The 22,723-nt window shown below is 33.8% G+C and overlaps 1 protein-coding gene across 1 annotated transcript in view; it reads left to right on the top strand.

Moving 5' to 3' along the window:
• The window catches only part of TBCK (TBC1 domain containing kinase), a 258,415-nt gene that overhangs the window by 74,008 nt on the left and 161,684 nt on the right, over positions 1-22,723 (top strand). The window contains exons 13-19 of the mRNA XM_030915419.1: positions 2,025-2,074; positions 2,314-2,443; positions 6,716-6,814; positions 8,453-8,515; positions 9,031-9,157; positions 10,319-10,369; positions 11,642-11,725. Of these exons, the coding sequence (XP_030771279.1) occupies positions 2,025-2,074; positions 2,314-2,443; positions 6,716-6,814; positions 8,453-8,515; positions 9,031-9,157; positions 10,319-10,369; positions 11,642-11,725 (604 nt within the window). The remainder of the gene's footprint in view (positions 1-2,024; positions 2,075-2,313; positions 2,444-6,715; positions 6,815-8,452; positions 8,516-9,030; positions 9,158-10,318; positions 10,370-11,641; positions 11,726-22,723) is intronic.

Genomic DNA, 22,723 nt, shown 5'->3' with positions numbered 1-22,723 from the left:
GCAGTGGCTCTGTTCCTGGTAAGCTGTCATTCCACGTATTCGAGGGTCCCTCCAGTTTTTAGGACATCACAGTGCTCTGATTCTGATAGATGTGAGACAAGTTCTTGATTTTCAGTTTGTTCAGCATTTTTCTTGTTAGAGGAAGAATGATGCCTTCTAAGCTGTTTATATTTTGTATAAGAAAGTGGAAGTCCCAGCCTTTTTGTTTTTAACCATTCATAGGCAAAGCTAAAATAGGTACCTATCCTTGTTTTCTGTCTAAGCTAGCAATTCCCCTAGTTTTTATTTACGTGGCTTTAGAAGGGTCTTCTCCATTCTGAAGGTCTGTTATGCAGGTTCCCAAACCTTTATCCCATTATGGTCTAAATCTCTAGACCACAGTTATTAACTCCTTTCTCTCTAGGCCTGGTTTTATATCTGTTATCACAGCATTTTCCTGATGTTTTAAAGCTTAGCTAACCATTTAATATTTTACATGTTATGTAGTAGGACAGTATTAGAATCCCTTGTCTGCCATAATGCCATCAACAGAAAATTAAAATATATTATTATTACTACTCAATACTCTGAATTTATAATCTCTTTGAAAGAAAGGATGTGGAAAGTAACAAAATAAGTAACAATACCATGCAGCAAACAATAAATTACATCCAGAATATATGATTTCAGCTGATTTTGTTTTGCTCTTTATTTGTTTCTTCAATTTAAATATAATCCAAGTTAAATGAATGTAGGATTCAGGTCTAAATATCTCAATTCCTTTACAGTTCTACTTGTGAAATTTAAAATACTTTTCTTCTGTAGTTATTAAGAAATATTAATTTGCTGATTCTTAAAATGATATGGAAACCAAATAATTTTTATCTTTAGTGTTTTCGTTCACCTTTTAAAATTCCTAATGTGCAAAATTTTTATTTAGAAAAGACAGACAAAATACTTACTAGATAAAATCAATGACATTCAGGATACTGAAAACTAATCTTTAATAACAAGATATGTGTATTAATAATGCAGTAACACTTGGGAAAAATTAATTTCTTTACTTAAAATTTTAATATATGAAAGATATACCTAAAGGTTTATTAAAATAGGATAAGCGTATAGCACATTAATTTTTAGAGGAGAACCAGGTGTAAATTCAGTGTTTGCTGAATTCTTAATGTTGAGTAAAAGATTTTTCTTCAGCTTTAACAATTCTGGGAATAACTCACATGGGTGCACAATGACTGATCAACAGAAGATCAGTGCTTGCTACACACACAGCTTGAACTTCTATGTCAATCCCATAGGAGCAGACATTCTGCCTTCAAGTTGGAAGTTGAACAGCAGAGCAGTGGGCAAGATGGCATTAACTTTAATCACCTTGCTTAGAATGTGATTAACATTTTACTTTACTACTGCCTTCCTGCTTCTGATTTTGAAGAATACCTGTAATCCTGTCAGGGTTGTTATTTGGAACAACTATTAAAATGACTTTGTAAAACAAATCATTAAGTAAACTCTGTCCATTGATTTATTAGCTATTTGAGTCATACATGTTCAAAGTATGATGTGAGAAATGTTTTGGAATCCTTTTTCTAGCACTTTTCTTTTTGACTTAGCTTGTATTATGCCAAAGCAAAAATAAATCTAAGTTGTTCTTTTAATATGTACATTGCTATATAGTACCTCTTTTTAATCATCTTTCTTCATATAACTTAAAATTTTTCCCATTCATTAAGTTTTATACTAGTGCTAGTAATTCTGAGTTGTGTTTGGAAAATATATCATGATAGGTGTCTAACATTTATGCGTGATACCTATAGATAAGAAAAAGAAAAGAGAAGTTGTTTTTCACAGCCAAACCTTAATCAGTAGAGGCATTGTATGCTTGCATGTTTATAAGAACTGATTTTTAGATTCTATTTTATACTTTTCTAGGTCCCTTTATAAATTCATAGTTGTTGTGTTACTTGTCTTTTAAAACACAGATCAAGGTTTCTGCCCAATATGTTTATACATAAATATTGTCTTTAAATACACAGAGATTGAAAGATGTTGGTGGAGAAGCATTTTACCCACTACTTGAAGATGAGTGAGTATATATAGTCTCATTTTACGTTTATTTTTCTTTCTATTTATATTAGATTTATAAGAATTTTATACATTTTCTTTGAAATGTGTTTCCTAAATAGAAAATAATAACCTGATATTTTGGTTTATTAAAATTTTGTGCTTTTTCTGAAATCACTGTCGGTAGAGTTAGGAAGAAAAAAGAAAATGTTGTAATTTTTGTCCATTTTTTTTTTTTATTGCTTTTGTTCTCTTTTACAGCCAGTCTAATTTACCTCATTCAAACAGCAATAATGAGTTGTCTGCAGCTGCCACTCTCCCTTTAATCATCAGAGAGAAGGACACAGAGTACCAGCTAAATAGAATTATTCTCTTTGACAGGCTGCTAAAGGTATGGATTCTAAAGTATAAAGTGTTAACAATAGCCCATATGGAGTTCTTTTTTTTAATTTTTTCGATAATTCTTAGGGAATCTTGAGTAATAAGAAGATTAATTTTTATGACCTATCTTGTCTGGTTAGCTTTCTTTAATTTTAAAAATGATACATGTTCTTAATAGGTAAAATTAGAAAGTACAAACAAAGTGTGGTAATATATGCAAAATCATGTTAGACAAAGGATTAATGTCCTTTTTTTTATTTTATTATTATTATACTTTAAGTTCTAGGGTACGTGTGCATAACGTGCAGGTTTGTTACATATGTATACTTGTGCCATGTTGGTGTGCTACACCCATCAACTCGTCAGCACCCATCAACTCGTCCTTTACATCCGGTATAACTCCCAGTGCAATCCCTCCCCCCTCCCCCCTCCCGCCTCCCCATAATAGGGCCCGGTGTGTGATGTTCCCCTTCCCGAGTCCAAGTGATCTCATTGTTCAGTTCCCACCTATGAGTTAGAACATGCGGCGTTTGGTTTTCTGTTCTTGCGATAGTTTGCTGAGAATGATGGTTTCCAGCTGCATCCATGTCCCTACAAAGGATACAAACTCATCCTTTTTTATGGCTGCATAGTATTCCATGGTGTATATGTGCCACAATTTCTTAATCCAGTCTGTCACTGATGGACATTTGGGTTGATTCCAAGTCTTTGCTATTGCGAATAGTGCCGCAATGAACATATGTGTACATGTGTTTTTATAGCAGCATGATTTATAATCCTTTGGGTATATATCCAGTAATGGGATGGCTGGGTCATATGGTACATCTAGTTCTAGATCCTTGAGGAATCGCCATACTGTTTTCCATAATGGTTGAACTAGTTTACAGTCCCACCAGCAGTGTAAAAGTGTTCCTATTTCTCCACATCCTCTCCAGCACCTGTTGTTTTCTGACTTTTTAATGATTGCCATTCTAACTGGTGTGAGATGGTATCTCATTATGGTTTTGATTTGCATTTCTCTGATGGCCAGTGATGACGAGCATTTTTTCATGTGTCTGTTGGCTGTATGCATGTTTTCTTTTGAGAAATGTCAGTTTGTATACCTTGCCCACTTTTTGATGAGGTTGTTTGTTTTTTACTTGTAAATTTGTTGGAGTTCTTTGTAGGTTCTGGATATTAGCCCTTTGTCAGATGAGTAGATTGCAAAAATTTTCTCCCATTCTGTAGGTTGCCTGTTCACTCTGATGGTAGTTTCTTTTGCTGTCCAGAAGCTCTTTAGTTTAATTAGATCCCATTTGTCAATTTTGGCTTTTGTTGCCGTTGCTTTTGGTGTTTTAGACATGAAGTCCTTGCCCATGCCTATGTCCTGAATGGTATTACCTAGGTTTTCTTCTAGGGTTTTTATGGCTTTAGGTCTAACATTTAAGTCTCTAATCCATCTTGAATTAATTTTCGTATAAGGAGTAAGGAAAGGATCCAGTTTCAGCTTTCTACTTATGGCTAGCCAATTTTCCCAGCACCATTTATTAAATAGGGAATCCTTTCCCCATTTCTTGTTTCTCTCAGGTTTGTCAAAGATCAGATGGCTGTAAGTGTGTGGTGTTATTTCTGAGGACTCTGTTCTATTCCATTCGTCTATATCTCCTCTGTTTTGGTACCAGTACCATGCTGTTTTGGTTACTGAAGCCTTGTAGTAGAGTTTGAAGTCGGGTAGCGTGATGCCTCCAGCTTTGTTCTTTTGAGTTAGGATTGCCTTGGCAATGCGGGTTCTTTTTTGATTCCATATGAACTTTAAAGCAGTTTTTTCCAATTCTGTGAAGAAACTCATTGGTAGCTTGATGGGGATGGCATTGAATCTATAAATTACCTTGGGCAGTATGGCCATTTTCATGATATTGATTCTTCCTATCCATGAGCATGGTACGTTCTTCCATTTGTTTGTGTCCTCTTTTATTTCACTGAGCAGTGGTTTGTAGTTCTCCTTGAAGAGGTCCTTTACATCCCTTGTAAGTTGGATTCCTAGGTGTTTTATTCTCTTTGAGGTAATTGTGAATGGAAGTTCATTCATGATTTGGCTGTTTGTCTGTTACTGGTGTATAAGAATGCTTGTGATTTTTGCACATTAATTTTATATCCTGAGACTTTGCTGAAGTTGCTTATCAGCTTAAGGAGATTTTGGGCTGAGACGATGGGATTTTCTAAATATACAATCATGTCATCTGCAAACAGGGACAATTTGACTTCTTCTTTTCCTAACTGGATACCCTTTATTTCTTTCTCTTGCCTGATTTCCCTACCCAGAACTTCCAACACTGTGTTGAATAGGAGTGGTGAGAGAGGGCATCCCTGTCTTGTGCCAGTTTTCAAAGGGAATGCTTCCAGTTTTTGCCCATTCAGTATGATATTGGCTGTGGGTTTGTCATAAATAGCTCTTGTTATTTTGAGATACGTTCCATCAATACTGAATTTATTGAGAGTTTTTAGCCTGAAGGGCTGTGGAATTTTGTCAAAGGCCTTTTCTGCCTCTATTGAGATAATCATGTGGCTTTTGTCTTTGGTTCTGTTTATATGCTGGATTACGTTTATTGATTTGCGTATGTTGAACCAGCCTTGCATCCCAGGGATGAAGCCCACTTGATCATGGTGGATAAGCTTTTTGATGTGCTGCTGGTTTCGGTTTGCCAGTATTTTATTGAGGATTTTTGCATCGATGTTCATCAGGGATATTGGTCTAAAATTCTCTTTTTTTTTTGTTGTGTCTCTGCCAGGCTTTGGTATGAGGATGATGTTGGCCTCATAAAATGAGTTAGGGAGGATTCCCTCTTTTTCTATTGATTGGAATAGTTTCAGAAGGAATGGTACCAGCTCCTCCTTGTACCTCTGGTAGAATTCGGCTGTGAATGCATCTGGTCCTGGACTTTTATTGGTTGGTAGTCTATTAATTATTGCCTCAATTTCAGAGCCTGCTATTGGTCTATTTAGGGATTCAACTTCTTCCTGGTTTAGTCTTGGGAGAGTGTAAGTGTCCAGGAAATTATCCATTTCTTCTAGATTTTCTAGTTGATTTGCGTAGAGGTGTTTATAGTATTCTCTGATGGTAGTTTGTATTTCTGTGGGGTCGGTGGTGATATCCCCTTTATCATTTTTTATTGCGTCTATTTGATTCTTCTCTCTTTTCTTCTTTATTAGTCTTGCTAGTGGTCTATCAATTTTGTTGATCTTTTCAAAAAACCAGCTCCTGGATTCATTGATTTTTTTGGAGGGATTTTTGTGTCTGTATCTCCTTCAGTTCTACTCTGATCTTAGTTATTTCTTGCCTTCTGCTAGCTTTTGAATGTGTTTGCTCTTGCTTCTGTAGTTCTTTCAATTGTGATGTTAGAGTGTCAATTTTAGATCTTTCCAGCTTTCTCTTGTGGGCATTTAGTGCTATAAATTTCCCTCTACACACTGCTTTAAATGTGTTCCAGAGATTCTGGTATGTTGTGTCTTTAATGTCCTTATTTTTTAAAAGAAGACTTAAAAGTCAACAGGAAAAACATCAATATTGAAACAGAGAAATGGATAGAGTACATAATATAAATACAACTAGTAAATCTTTTCAAATTATTCATCTTCACTAGGAATGAAAAAAAAAATACAAATTAAAATCGGAGTGATTTTCCATACCGCATTAGCAAAGTGAGCACAGATGCAATGATATTGGAACTCTCATTCTGTTGGAATAAATGTGAATGTACTGAAACATTTTGTAAAACAATTTGAATGCATATATCAAGAACCTTGACATCTGTGTCCTTTGTCCTATTAATACTCTTCTAGAAATTTCTCCTAAGACACGAATTTATAAAAGTACAAATTTATATGCAAAATGCAGAAGTACCCATAATAGTAGCTTATAGTGATTGAACACTTCTCTGTCACCACGTTTTTAACAGAGTGCTTTACCTGCATTATCTTATTTAACCCGTATGAAGCTGGTACTATTATCCTGCATTTAAAATGACTCATTTTAAATTCCCCCAGAGCATCAAATAGAGAGGAAGGATTTAAAAACAGGTAGAATCAGCTCCTCTTCTTAATTATATAATATAAGTTTTGCAAGGTGTTAGGGATTCATTCTATTGCTTATTTATATGTATTAATAACACCAGACACAATAATTGCATGTACTTTGAAATTTATTGCAAGTCACTTAAGTTTTATCACAGGTATATTCAGAACTGTCTAGACTAAAAGATGGCACTAGGTAATTTGAGGCGTTTTTATTTCTTTTTTGATATAGGCTTATCCATATAAAAAAAATCAAATCTGGAAGGAAGCAAGAGTTGACATTCCTCCTCTTATGAGAGGTTTAACCTGGGCTGCTCTTCTGGGAGTTGAGGTAAGGAATAAAGAAAAGGTTAGAAGCTGATTAATTATGCTAAGAAAGGATGAAGAAGGAGAGTGCTTTCCAAATATGTATTTTTCCAGTTACTAGAAAATTATATAGTAAAATATAAGCATTGGAATATTTGGCAATTTTAAGTGGAAGGAACATAGGAAAACAATAGAAAAGAAAAATATAATTAGGGGTTTATTAGATTATACTATTTAATATTTCATTTAATGGTGGTCACAGAAAATGTTTTGATTATTACCAAGGAATATTTTAAGAATATATGTCAGTTACAGATGGATAGTCTTGCTTATGAAGTATGCTTATTATAGAATGTGATTATCTGTTTATAAATGGTTCTAAATTTGGAGAAATCTTTCAATCTAATCTGACATGTCAAAATCACTAACATAATTTAGTGGCTTTTGGCACACCTGTTCCACCTAGAATGTGCTACCAAGAGAAATAGCTCCCATGTCTTCTGTAACACTTTCTCTGTGGTTGTGAGGAAGGGAGCGGTGTCACAAATTGTGGTGGTCTGCAATACTAACAGAGAACTCCGATGACATCAATCATGATAATGGGCCAAATTCTAGCCAGATTTTTTCATTTCTTGTCAATTTCTTTGTCATCTTGTCGTGTTATATTCTCTTATAGATAATTATCCTTGCTTTTTAAAGAATTCCAGTCAGGAATGGTGGCACATGCCTGTGGTCCCAGCTTCTTGGAAAGCTGAGGCAGGAGGGTTACTTGAGCCCAGGAGTTCGAGGCTTCAGTGAACCTTGATTATGCCATTGCACTCTACCCTGGGTGATAGAACTCAATCCTGTCTCTAAGAAAAATATTTTTTAAAATCCTCAACTGTTTTTAATCCTTTTCAATTCTCTGTTTGAAGAATTTCCTTTCTTCATGCCTGATTCCCTTGATAAGAGTCTGCAAATACCTTTGAGTTTGGTTGGTTACAAGAATGCCAGTGGTTCAATATCATACAGTAATCATTAGACTTATAGAACAATATAATGCTAAAGTCCAAGAGGACTTCAGGTATCAGGTTTTCCAACTCTCATTAAATGAATGTCTCAAAGAAGTTGATATAGCAGATATCGGAGTTTGAACCCTACTTCCTGGCTTTTTCTCTACCATGAAGATAAGCCAGAATAATAATATTTTTTTCATGCTTGGTCCTATAGAACATGACCAAAATTTGTAGTCATTTATTCAGTTATTTTTAATTTTTAACAGTGTGTAACTGAAAAATGTAAATGACCTCTCTAGGCCCTAATGATTCTATCATGTAATTATAGACATAACATAACAAGGTTGTGTTATGTTGTAGGGGCTGGGAGGTCAGCCAAACATACTTACTAGCTAAATAATTAATCCACAGCGTTCATGTTGTGGTATTTATAATTCAAGAGTTTGCCTCAGCAGAATGGCAAATTGTGACTTATCAGAGACTTTCGTCATAGATTGTCAAAGACACAGAAAATTTCTCTTAAGATGAGTTCTACACTGGGTTTGAATGTGCTTATCTGTAGTTAGGTAGGTTTCCAAAGGTAGATATTTGTAAAAAATAGATTTTTCTATATTACTAGTTGTATTAAGGATATGATAAATTAATGTATCTTCTTTTATTTTTTGCAGGGAGCTATTCATGCCAAGTACGATGCAATTGATAAAGACACTCCAATTCCTACAGATAGACAAGTATGATTTAGGTTTTCTTAAGCAACCTAAGATAATTCTGTCAAATATTTAAATTTTAGGAAGGAGCCTGAAGAAAGCCTCTTTCTCTCATGAATACAGACACACTGCTGCATACATACATTGTTAGAGAAACCATAACTCTTATGCTTATAACTTAGAACAATACCTTAAAGGACTTTAGGTCAAGTTACCTTGTTAAAAATACTATAGTTCTTCATCTGAAAAATTTGCCCTTCATTTGGACCAGACTATAAAGGAAAGTATTTTTGAAAAGTATATTAACACATACCTTTCAAAAGAAATGGTCTGATTCTTCTGTTTAAGTATACATACAACTTCTTTAGTGTTTCCATAAGATCAATTAAAAAATTCAAAAAATTAGGCACTTAAGAAGTTGGTCTGTTTTGAAATTCGTATTATGGCTTCTCCTTTTCCTTATTTAATGAATAAAGATTAAGGGTTTATTGCTGATTACACAATTACTGTGTCACCTTATTATTTTGCTATTTTAACAGATTGAAGTGGATATTCCTCGCTGTCATCAGTACGATGAACTGTTATCATCACCAGAAGGTCATGCAAAATTTAGGCGTGTATTAAAAGCCTGGGTAGTGTCTCATCCTGATCTTGTGTATTGGCAAGGTAACTCTTATAGTCATTAAAACTCCTCTGGAGTATTAGGAGATTGTTGCATAACTGACATTTTAAGAAATTAAAATATGTAAACATCCTTGTCTTTGGAAAAAGTCAGTATTGAAGCTCTGATTCATTTTTTGAGAAGTTTACATCCAAGCATTTTTTAAAATCTTTGTCTAAATCCTAGTAGATATCATTTAAAAACATAATATTTAATATGCAAGTTGATTAGCAAAGCAGAAAGATACTTGGAGCTGTTGTCATCTTTGTGGATACATTTTTTAAACGCCTATGCACACTGTTAAATCAATTGGGGCTAGTTGAGATTCTTATAGTTAATGATTTCTAATTTATACTTACCATGGCTATTAGGACTTAAAAATAGGCTATCATCCTAAAGTCCTCATTTTATTTATTGTCTTTTTTCCCCTTGTATCTTTAATGGTTCATATCTTTTATTTAGCTTTGCCATTATTATTTTTGTGTTTGATAAAGAATGAGAAACCTATTCCAACCCTATTTTTGAATGTGTTGTTATAAGCAGCTATTTTTATATTTCAGTTCTCTATTTCTTACTAGCCATAGTTTAAATAAAGGTATTATTTTTCTTAGCTCTGTGTATTTCAGAGCTATTCTATATCCTCCTAACAGTTGTAGGTAGATTTATGTACATTTTTTCAACATGACAATACATGCATATCATTATTATCAATAAAAGAAATGTCATATATTTGGAATTCACTTCACAATTTTTAAAGAATTTTTTTCATAATCCCAAAGAAAAAGAACATAGGTGAAACTCCATTTCCTAGATGAGAACGTACGTCAGAAGATATTAAGTAATTGCCAGAATTGTACACTTAGGATCAGAGATGGGACAATATCCAAAGAATTGTAACTTTCTTCCAGTTTTCTATTATTGTATTTCTCTTTTCGACTCATAATAACCTGGATAATAACAATAACTGATTCATATTGGACACATACTGTGTGCTACACTATCACTTAGTCCCCACAGTAACTCATGAGGTGACATATTTCTGGATAGATAATACTTCTAATGTTTAATCTACTTGGAGGTAATGCAGAGAACTGAATAAGGTATATATCTTCAATTCTACTAGATTATATTTATTTGATTTCTTTCTCCCAATCCCTCTGCATTAGGTCTTGACTCACTCTGTGCTCCATTCCTATATCTAAACTTCAATAATGAAGGTAAGCCTCTTTATCATTTAAATAATCATTGCACATAATATTCTAAAATATGTGATTCAGACATGAAAGGTTTTTGTTTTTGTTTTAAGGTTCTTATTCTTTCCCTGGTAGATTTCTGTGAAATAATCTATTATAGACTCATTTTAGAAATGTGAAGGATTAATTTATTACTGGAGAGTTTCATTTATGCTAAAGATATTACTAGAAATTTAGTGGAATTTGATTATTCTAAATTCCTTAGAGATTAATTTTTGTCTAAGTATACTTTCTAAAGAATTTTTAAAGAAATCAATTATGGCGGCACTTTTCCATAATCTTGTATCTCCAAAGCCTATAATCATTTTGGATACCTCTTCCTTAATGAAGACTTTTCTTATGCTCCTTCCTGAGCCCATAAAGCACTTTGTATTTATAAAAATTTATCTTATGTCTGTCTTGTATTCTAATACTTATATACTAATGTAATATTTTTTGACAGCCCTTTTTCAATGGCAGGTTTTTTTCCCTGCCTTTCTGCGATAACTTTATTATTGTAGGCTTTTCAATAAATAGTAAATTCGAATAACTCCAATCCCTGAAATCACATGTAGAGTGTGTTACTATATATAGCTTGAATGTCTAGATGCTTTATCTGACCATCTCCCTATTTTCAGATTCTATCTATTTCATGACCGAATTTACATCGATTTCTGGAATTAAGTAGAAATAGCATAATCCCAGAGAAATGAAATTTTACTCTTTGAATTATTTTTAAAATACTCTGTTCTCTGATATTCTCACTCATTAATCTAAACTAGAGTTTTTTACTATGTTTAGTTAGGCATAGCCAGTTATCACTCATACTGACCCAAACATGGTCAGGGGTCTGTGTTTGAAAATGTGAATTATAACACTATTCCTAAATCCAAAGTTCGTAGATTCTTGTTTGCATCAGCAGCAATTAAGGATCGTGAGGTCTGTATAACTTACTGATAATGATCATGCTTAGAAATTTTAAGAAACAACGTTTAGGTAATAAAAGTTTTGATTATTGTGTGATAAGGATTGCCACAGTAGTTTAAAATTTAAGTTATAGAATTATTATTTTCTGTTGTCTAAAATGTTTTATATTTTAAAACATAGAGACTTTTATCTCTTTGTTTTTCTAGCACTTGCTATCATAACTGTTATTTAATAGTAGATTCAAAGAATATGTGCTAAGTGAATGCATTACTGCTGGTCATCTACCCTATTAACTAATTTTTTACATGCCTTTGCCTTATTCTCTTTTAGCCTTGGCTTATGCATGTATGTCTGCTTTTATTCCCAAATATCTGTATAACTTCTTCTTAAAAGACAACTCACATGTAATACAAGGTAAGCAAATGTCTTTCCATGACTTTCTGCAGGGAAACTACTGATGTACTGGTGTGTTGATGTAATATTTGATTAAATTTAAGATTTTGACCCCCAAAATATGATGGTCCATCCAATAAAATCCATAAAGAGAAATTAGAAAGTTCGGTCTTTCCTCCAAATACACAAAGAATTATGGTATTTTTCTAATGGATATTTGATATCTGATCTCATTTCAGTTCAAATGCAGGCATGCTAGTTTGAGACAATGAGACTACCATTTATGTCTCTCACAATCAAAATTGCTCACAAAAAGCTTCACCATGGAGCAAGTCCACTGTAAATTAGTAAAAAATTTAAATGTTTAATTGTGTAATCAGAGTATTAAAAATACTTTTCATTTATCTCATTTCCCATGCATGCATACCCAAAATATATTCCCTCTTTCTTCAACTTCCCTAAAATATACCTCCTCCTTAAGAGTTCACGTCATAGCTTAACCTGTTTGTGAATTCATTCAGGACAACTTTAGCCACATTCAAACTTCTACTATAATTTCCTGAACTCTTTTTTGGAAGTAATATAATAGAAGTTAAAAATACCCTCATTTAGATGGAAAAAATAATCCTAAAATTTATGTGGACCCACAAAAGACCCAGAATAGCCAAAGCTGTCCTGAGCTAAAAGAACAAAACTGGAGGAATCACATTATCTGACTTCAAATTATACTATAGAGCTATAGTAACTGAAACAAAATGGTACTGGCATAAAAGCAGACACATAGACCAATAGAACAGAATAGAAAACGCAGAAGCAAATCTGTACACTTACAGTGAACACATTTTCGACAGAGGTGTCAAGAACATTCACTGTTCTTGAAGTCTCTTCAACAAATCGTTCTGAGGAAATTAGATCTTCATATGCAGAAGAATGAAACTAGACCTTTATCTGTCAACATACATAAAAATCAAATCAAAATGGATTAAAGTCTCAAATCTAAGACCTCAAATTATGTTACTATGAGAAAACATTGGGGAAACTCTCCAGGACATTGGTCCAGGCAAAGATATCTTGAGTAATATCCCATAAGCAGAGGCAAACAAAGCAAAAATGGACAAATGAGATCACATCAAGTTAAAAACCTTCTGAACAGCAAAGGAGACAATCAGCAAAGTTAGGAGACAACTCACAGAATGGGAGAAAATATTTGAAAACTACCCACCTGATAAGGGATTAATGACCAGAATATATAAGAAGCTCAAATAACTCTATAGAAAAAAATCTAATAATCTGATTTTAAAAAGAGCACAAGATTTCATTACACATTTCTCAAAAGAAGACATACACATGGCAAACAGGATTCTGAAAAGGTGCTCAATATCATTGATGATCAGAGAAATTCAAGTCAAAACTACAATGAGATATCATGTCACTCTAGTTAAAATGGCTTTTATCCACAAGATAGGCAATAACACGCTGGTGAGGATGTGGAGAAAAAGGAACCCTCATATGCTGTTGGTGGTAATGTACGTTAGTATAACCACTATGGAGAACAGTTTAGAAGTTCTTCAATAAACTGAAAGTAAACCTACCATATGATCCAGCAATCCTACTGCTAGGTATATACCCAAAGGAAAGGAAATCAGTATCAAAGAGATATCTGCACTCCCATGTTTACTGCAGCACCATTCACGATAGCCAAGATTTTGAAGCAACCTAAGTGTTCATCAACAGACAAGTAGATAAAGAAAATGTGGCACTTAATACACAATGGAGTACAATGGAGCACAATGGAGTATTAAAAATAAAATAATTTTTATTTATTATTATAATACACAATGGAGTATTTTTTTTATTCAGCCATAAAAAAAAAATGAGATCCTGTCATTTTCAACAACATGGATGGAACTGGAGGTCATTATGTTAAATGATATAAGCCAGGCACAAAAAGACAGGCTTCACATGTTCTCACTTATTTGTAGGATCTGAAAATCAAAACATTTGAACTCATGCAGATAGAGAGTAGAATGACAGTTATCACAAGCTGGGAAGGGTAGTGGAGGGTAGAAGTTGGAGGATACAGATTGTGAATGAGTAAAAAAAATAACCGAAAGAATAAATAAGACCTAGTATTTGCTAGCACAACAGGGTGACTATAGTTAATAATAATTTAATTGTACATTTTAAAATAACCAAGAGTATATAATTGGATTGTTTTTAACGCAAAAGAAAAATACTTGAGGTGATGGATACCTCATTTTCCCTGAATGGGTTTATTATGCATTGCATGTCAGTATCAAGGTATCTCATTTACCCCATAAATACATGCACATACTATGTACCCACAAAAATTGAAAACAAAATAAAACAAGAAAACTCACACTTTTAAAACAGGTGTTTCAAATTTAAGTTTCACTACTTATTGGATAATCTTGGACAAATAATTTAACTTCTGTAGGTAATATTTTTCTCATGTCTAGAATAAAAATATTGTAGAGGTAAACATAATATATAAATTCCTGGTACATACATATTCAATAAGTGCTATTATTTATTTCTTTATATTACTCTTACTATGAGTACTAGTTTTTGCTAGTGTTATTATTATGGCATTATATACTGTTTTATATCATTTCAACAAGATTCTGTATATTTTAAGGCCAAGGGATTTTCTTATAGTTTTTCTGTTCTTTTAGTGCAGACTACAAAGCTGCTTACTCTCCCATTTACTGTTTTTATGATGCTTATCAGATATCCCTTTGATCTTGTTTTTAACTATATGTAATCCTTCCTGCTTTATTTTAAATAACTTGAAACTGATTCTGTGTTATATATATCATTATGGTTTTATCTAATTCACCCAGTTTTCATAAATGAAGTAGTAATACTAGATGTTGTATCTGATTTATCAAAAATTCTGAGTAAGTGGGATCTCAATTAGTCATAATTTTACTTGGTTAGAAATGAATATAAAATTAGAGTATCAGAGGTTGATATAATGGGAAAATAATTAGAAAGGAAGCAGAAAGGAAAACATAAACTCAAAAAAGTAAAGCTAAAAGTAGGAAGAACAGAATATGGATAAATAGGTTTGCACATAAAAACATTTGTTCTTTCAGCATCATGTACCTTGAGGTATAAAGAAAAAGAATTAAAACTTTTTGAAAATTTTGTGTTTATAAGCAAATTGAATCATGTGTTCATTCCTATATATCTGTGTCTACAGTGTAGATAGGTGTTAGAAATGGAAATAATGATCCATTGTCTCTATGTTAATTTTGAAATGCAAACTCCATTGGCTTTTGTATTTTGAAATGGTGTGGTTTGATATAGATGTGCCCAATTCTGCACATTTTCTACAGTGTGGACTTGTATGAAGTTGAGATTAATTTGAGAACGATTTTTAGAAGGTACAGCTTTTTGCTTTGACTTTTTCTAATTAAGGAGGAGTGCATTTTGTAGTGGAAGTTGTTTTTTGCTTATAGATTACCTTAATAAGGCCATTGACTGCAAGGACCCTGTTATACCTTCTTCATAGTTTATGAAGTAATGTTCCATAAGGTTATGTCCTGTACCTTATTATTATTATTTTTATTATTATTATAATTTTAGTTCTAGGGTATATGTGCATAATGTGCAGGTTTGTTACATATGTATACTTGTGCCATGTTGGTGTGCTGCACCCATCAACTCGTCAGCACCCATCAACTCATCATTTACATCAGGTATAACTCCCAGTGCAATCCCTCTCCCCTCCCCCCTCCCCATGATAGGCCCCGGTGTGTGATATTCCCCTTCCCGAGTCCAAGTGATCTCATTGTTCAGTTCCCACCTATGAGTGAGAACATGCGGTGTTTGGTTTTCTGTTCTTGCGATAGTTTGCTGAGAATGATGGTTTCCAGCTGCATCCATGTCCCTACAAAGGACACAAACCCATCCTTTTTTATGGCTGCATAGTATTCCATGGTGTATATGTGCCACATTTTCTTAATCCAGTCTGTCACAGATGGACATTTGGGTTGATTCCAAGTCTTTGCTATTGTGAATAGTGCCGCAATAAACATACGTGTGTATGTGTCTTTATAGCAGCATGATTTATAATCCTTTGAGTATATATCCAGTAATGGGATGGCTGGGTCATATGGTAGTTCTAGTTCTAGATCCTTGAGTGATCGCCATACTGTTTTCCATAATGGTTGAACTAGTTTACAATCCCACCAACAGTGTAAAAGTGTTCCTATTTCTCCACATCCTCTCCAGCACCTGTTGTTTCCTGACTTTTTAATGATTGCCATTCTAACTGGTGTGAGATGGTATCTCACTGTGGTTTTGATTTGCATTTCTCTGATGGCCAGTGATGATGAGCATTTTTTCATGTGTCTGTTGGCTGTATGAATGTCTTCTTTTGAGAAATGTCTGTTCATATCCTTTGCCCACTTTTTGATGGGGTTGTTTGTTTTTTTCTTGTAAATTTGTTGGAGTTCTTTGTAGGTTCTGGATATTAGCCCTTTGTCAGATGAGTAGATTGCAAAAATTTTCTCCCATTCTGTAGGTTGCCTGTTCACTCTGATGGTAGTTTCTTTTGCTGTGCAGAAGCTCTTTAGTTTAATTAGATCCCATTTGTCAATTTTGGCTTTTGTTGCCATTGCTTTTAAGATCAAAAGAGACGAAGGACATTACATAATGGTAAAGGGATCAATTCAACAGGAAGAGCTAACTATCCTAAATATGTATGCACCCAATACAGGAGCACCCAGATTCATAAAGCAAGTCCTTAGAGACTTACAATGGGACTTAGACTCCCATACAATAATAATGGGAGACTTCAACACCCCACTGTCAACATTAGACAGATCAACGAGACAGAAAGTTAACAAGGATATCCAGGAATTGAACTCATCTCTGCACCAACAGATGTAATAGACATCTACAGAACTCTCCACCCCAAATCAACAGAATATACATTCTTCTCAGCACCACATCACACTTATTCCAAAATTGACCACATAATTGGAAGTAAAGCACTCCTCAGCAAATGTACAAGAACAGAAATTATAACAAACTGTCTCTCAGACCACAGTACAATCAAACTAGAACCCAGGACTAAGAAACTCAATCAAAACTGCTCAACTACATGGAAACTGAATAACCTGCTCCTGAATGACTACTGGGTACATAACAAAATGAAGGCAGAAATAAAGATGTTCTTTGAAACCAATGAGAACAATGATACAACATACCAGAATCTCTGGGACACATTTAAAGCAGTGTGTAGAGGGAAATTTATAGCACTAAATGCCCACAAGAGAAAGCTGGAAAGATCTAAAATTGACACTCTAACATCAAAATTAAAAGAATTAGAGAAGCAAGAGCAAACACATTCAAAAGCTAGCAGAAGTCAAGAAATAACTAAGATCAGAGTAGAACTGAAGGAGATACAGACACAAAAAACCCTCCAAAAAATCAATGAATCCAGGAGTTGGTTTTTTGAAAAGATCAACAAAATTGATAGACCGCTAGCAAGACTAATAAAGAAGAAAAGAGAGAAGAATCAAATAGACGCAATAAAAAATGATAAAGGGGATATCACCACCGACCCCACAGAAATACAAACTACCATCAGAGAATACTATAAACACCTCTACGCAAATCAACTAGAAAATCTAGAAGAAATGGATAATTTCCTGGACACTTACACTGTCCCAAGACGAAACCAGGAAGAAGTTGAATCCCTGAATAGACCAATAGCAGGCTCTGAAATTGAGGCAATAATTAATAGCCTACCAACCAAAAAAAGTCCAGGACCAGATGGATTCACAGCTGAATTCTACCAGAGGTACAAGGAGGAGCTGGTACCATTCCTTCTGAAACTATTCCAATCAATAGAAAAAGAGGGAATCCTCCCTAACTCATTTTATGAGGCCAACATCATCCTCATACCAAAGCCTGGCAGAGACACAACAACAACAAAAAAAAGAGAATTTTAGACCAATATCCCTGATGAACATCAATGCAAAAATCCTCAATAAAATACTGGCAAACCGGATCCAGCAGCACATCAAAAAGCTTATCCACCATGATCAAGTGGGCTTCATCCCTGGGATGCAAGGCTGGTTCAACATATGCAAATCAATAAACGTAATCCAGCATATTAACAGAACCAAAGGCAAAAACCACATGATTATCTCAATAGATGCAGAAAAGGCCTTTGACAAAATTCAACAGCCCTTCATGCTGTACCTTATTAAGAAGGATATGCCTCATTCTTACTAATAGCTTCCTTCTTACCCTTATTTATGATGTTTATTATAGAATTGATAGAGTACTCTCTCAGATTTCAGTTGATAGAAAAATGAGTGGATTTAATAAAACCTTGGGTAATGTCACAAGATTTTAGAAGCTATGCAATATAAATAATCTGTCAAATAGTGACCAAAGAGAAACTGAGAGGATTAAAAGTAAAAAATAATCAGGTTAGTATTTGTGCCGTATAAAAAGAAATTTAATAATCATCAGCTAAATATATCAGCAATATAAGGCTTGTTAGTTTCAAAGCTAACATGAAATTGTAATGTTTACTAAACTTTCCAAATATAAAAGCCCAATTAATATACAGTGTTGGGCTAAATTTCTATACTTTATAAAGGTGAAAATATTGGGGAATCCTCAAATAAGCAATAAAAACAGGACTTATAACATGAACTGATTAGACTGTTTCTTAGATCGTTGGCTGATACCTGGCTAGATGGCCAGCTCTTAAGACCATATGAGACATCTTATTTTATTTTATTTTTCCACTGTTTCATATCTCAGATACATACATTGTATATTAATAATTAATTTCCAACACGAAAAAGACAAATTTCCACACTTCCTAATTACAGACTTTTAACACACTTTTTTGATTCAAGGTCTGGCTCTATCACCCGGGTTAGAGTGCCATGGCACAGTCTCAGCTCACTGCAACCTCCTCCTCCTGTGCTCAAGCCACCTTTCCACCTCAGCCTCCCGAGTAGCTGAGACTGCAGGCATGCACCACCACATCTGACTAATTTTTGTATTTTTTTTGTAGAGACAGTTTGACCATGTTGCCCAGGCTGATCTCAAACTCATGAGCTCAAGCCATTTGCTCACCTCTGCCTCCCAAAGTGCTGGAATTACAGTCGTGAGCCGCTGCGCCCAGCCTTAACATGCTTTTAAAAGGCATAAGATACGGATATGCAAGACAATGTCTTGTTTAATTTATTAAATTAGAGACTATAGTGTATACAACATGAATTTGGAGAGACTTATAAGAAAGGCCAAAAAACCTGGGTGCGGTGACTCATGCCTTTAATCCCAGCACTTTGGGAGGCCGAGGTGGGCAGATCGCGAGGTCAGGAGTTCAAGACCAGCCTGGCCAACACAGTGAAACCCTGTCTCTACTAAAAATACAAAAATTAGCCAGGCATGGTGGTAGGCGCCTGTAATCCCAGCTATTTGGGAGGCTGAGGCAGGAGAATTGCTTGAACCTGGGAGATGGAGGTTGCAGTGAGCTGAGATTGCACCACTGCACTCCAGCCTAGGCGGCAGAGTGAGACTCCGTCTCAAAAAAAAAAAAAAAGACGAAAAAGACTGTTCTTTAGTTTGATCAATTTATCAGTAATACATTTTAACATCCAACATTATAATTAAAAGACCTCTCAACAATTATTGATTGCTTGTTTCTCTAATTATTAATAATTTCCTCAGTTATGATTTCTATAAAATTACATTTGAAATCTTGAATTAGTATTTAATTTTGAACTTCTTTAAAGCCACCATAAATGCTCTTTAATATTATGCTAAAAAAAGAATCAGTAGACAAGGTGTTTTAAATCATTTGTCCAAATTTAATCTTTCAGTATATAACTGTGCTGACACTGTGCCATGCCAAGTACTGCTTACAGAACTGAGATTCTTTCAATAAATAACATTTATTCCTTTCCCAAAGGACTTCATAGTATGATACGGTAAATAAATGTGAAAATGACTACTTATAAGTCTGGGAGACAGGTATACATACTATTATGTTAGCACAGAGCAAGAAGTTTAAGGGGTTTCAATTTTCTTGTGTGTGGTAGCAAAAAGAAGAGATAGCATTCTGGAAAGGTTTCATAAAAGGAGATACTTGATGAATTTGAAATGTGAGTAGGAATTTCATTGGAGAGAAGAGGTAAAGACTTTCTTATGACAGGGAACAACGAAGAAGACTGAAGCAAAAGAGTGCAAAATGGGATGGTAAAATATCCACTAATCAAATCTGGTCTGTGGGATAGGAAAGAGAGATGGAAAGCTAAAGAAGGAGCTGAAACAGTACACTGTGTATTGGTTACTAAAGTTTGATAGAACAGTGGTTTATTTTTCTTCAAAGTGTTTATTTTAGGCTTAGCATTAGAAATATTCACCTCTCATTTTATTGGTTTACTTCTTTGTTACTGTGTTTCTCTTTATTTTGTAGAGTTTTAAGCTTTACACTTCAAAGTAGTCATTGATTTTTGGTTGGCATTAGTATCACATGCACACTTTCTTCTCCACAAATTTTGGGAAAATTCCTAAGTCATAAGAAACTAATTCATTTAAAAGCTAATTGTAGAAATGCATATTTACTGAATCTTTGAATTGCCTTTCCAGAAGTTAAAAGTTTCTATGTTCAATAGCAACTTGAATTATTCTTTGAAAAAAAAAGTTTTTATTATTATATACTAATAGAACTTGAAATATTTTCTATTTTAAAGTTTTTTCTAAAATATTATACACTCATGAGACTCTAAAATGCTTCACCTCTTATAGATCAGTAGAAAAATGATCAATTTAATCAAGATACCCTGTTTTTTTTTTAACTTAGTTCTATTGACTTGTTACCTGCAGATATTTTTAAGATATAATAAATTTGATTACTTTCTGACTGAATGAATATTTGTTATCATCGTTGGTACTATCAAATTATCACCAGAAACATTGTTATTGAGTTGACAAACTACCAATACATGGGAACATTTAAAAATAACATACTGATTATACAACTCAGATTTGGCTATTGAGATTATCTAAGATTAATAAAATTATTCTAAGGTTCAGAATCTTAGAGTATTTCGTGTATGGAAAAAGATGGAGAAATTAGAAAGAAATCTATTGATTAGCATTTCAACTGTGTTGGAAAACAAGTTTATAACTTGCAGGACAGGTATATCTTGGGCTATTGAGGAGAAAGGCAGCTTCAGACCAGTGAGGAACAAGGTAGACTACATTTGGCCAATGAAACTTTGGCACATTAAACATATTCTTGTAGGGTTTTATAAAACCAAGGCATATTCACACTTGGAAGATGTAGTTGCTACAAGTCAGAAAGGTAAAGCTAAGAGGAGATACTATATAAATCTGCGAAATTAAGAGAAAGTTTCCCCAATTTTCTGTTTACCTGTATGTCTTTCTAAATCCTTTGAGGGAAAGAATTGTATCTTCTTCACTGTGATGTCCCCAACATTTAATATAGTACCACATATAACTAGATTGACTGTATAACTAAATTGGGATGTTTCTGAGAGTTAAAAGGGGCACTGTACCAGATGCTGGGTCTACAGGTGCCAACTGGGACTCTCTCAGGCAAACTAGGAGATAAGTTCATACTACACATATATATTCAATAACTCTTGGGGGGAGAAAGAGAAAGACAGACATACCAAGTCTAAAGTCCAGTTGTCAAAGGTGGGGTGTAAGACTCTTCTTTCCCACCAAGCAATAACAATGAGAGTGAAACAATATGCATTTTCACTCCAAAAGTTATGTATTTAGAAAGGTAGTGCATTGTATTAGGTTGGTGCAAAAGCAGTTATGTTTTTTCCATTACTTTTAATATATGTGCAGCTTAGTGCACATCTTTGCATAATGACTTTAATGATAATATATTTGGAGATTGTAGCATACAGTCTTGTGATTTTCAAGAATATCTTGTATCATGTGACCAAGGAGATTTTTCCTGAAACAGTAAACGTCCTACCTACCTTTACTAGAAATATTATTATGATAACTATTAAGTGAGCTCGTTTGTAGATTCTAGAGCAAGGTTATGTCAGAAGGAAAGAAAGTGGTTTACAAATGTAGCCCTAAATATTACTTTTCTCTTTCCTTTCTCTTATTTTGAACCCCTTCTTCCCACTTAGTTATAGAAGTTGATGCTTGTTTTTGTGCCTTTACTAGATAGGCCAAATTTTACAGCAGAAAACTTTGTAATGGGAAATAATTCAGGTTCATTTGCATTAAAATCATGTTTCTTTCGAGTGCAGTGAGTCAACATTATCACCAAATCGTTCGGTTTGGTCACATTCTTAGGTGACAACAGATATGTAACTCGCAACCTATCTATATTTATCATCTTCAGGATAGGCTAGTAGTTTGATGGAAAACAACAAATAGTTACAGAATTAAGAATACCATTTCTGATATGTGAGCTGAGAAAAACATTTGCTTTAAATCCCACCTATCATCTTTCATCTTATCATAGCTAAAAGAGTGAAAGCTGAAAAACTTTTCAGAAGGGAAAAAATAAGGATACCTATATGTAGGACTTTCTGAAATTTTGTCTCTGCTTATATTTTTTGGAAAACAGATGGCTTATTTATAAACAGTTGCACAAAAATATGATAGTGTCATATAAAATTCTTACGATAAATTTATTGGGGATTGTCATGTTAATGTATATAATAAGCCGTTTTAAAGGAGAGGAACAAAACTTTTTAATACAGAGCAATTAGAAGGGAACATGACAATTTATTTTCATTTTATATTTCATTGCAAAAATTAAAAAGTATAAGGTTTTACAAATATAAAATACAGAAAATTTATATTAGATAGATTTTGTACTGTAATATAATAAACTTCACTTGAAGCTTAAATGGGAAATTTAATAAGAACCTTAATTTATTTTTTTTAAAAATACCATTTACCTCTATATAGGTCTTGTGTAGGTTAGAAAACACTGTTTTTCAAGTTAAGACTCTA

The sequence above is a fragment of the Rhinopithecus roxellana genome, chromosome 2 (assembly GCF_007565055.1).
Source record: "Rhinopithecus roxellana isolate Shanxi Qingling chromosome 2, ASM756505v1, whole genome shotgun sequence".
NCBI classification, from domain to species: domain Eukaryota; kingdom Metazoa; phylum Chordata; class Mammalia; order Primates; family Cercopithecidae; genus Rhinopithecus; species Rhinopithecus roxellana.
Note: the sequence above shows the minus strand (reverse complement) of the source record. Positions and strands in the feature narration are given on the sequence as shown.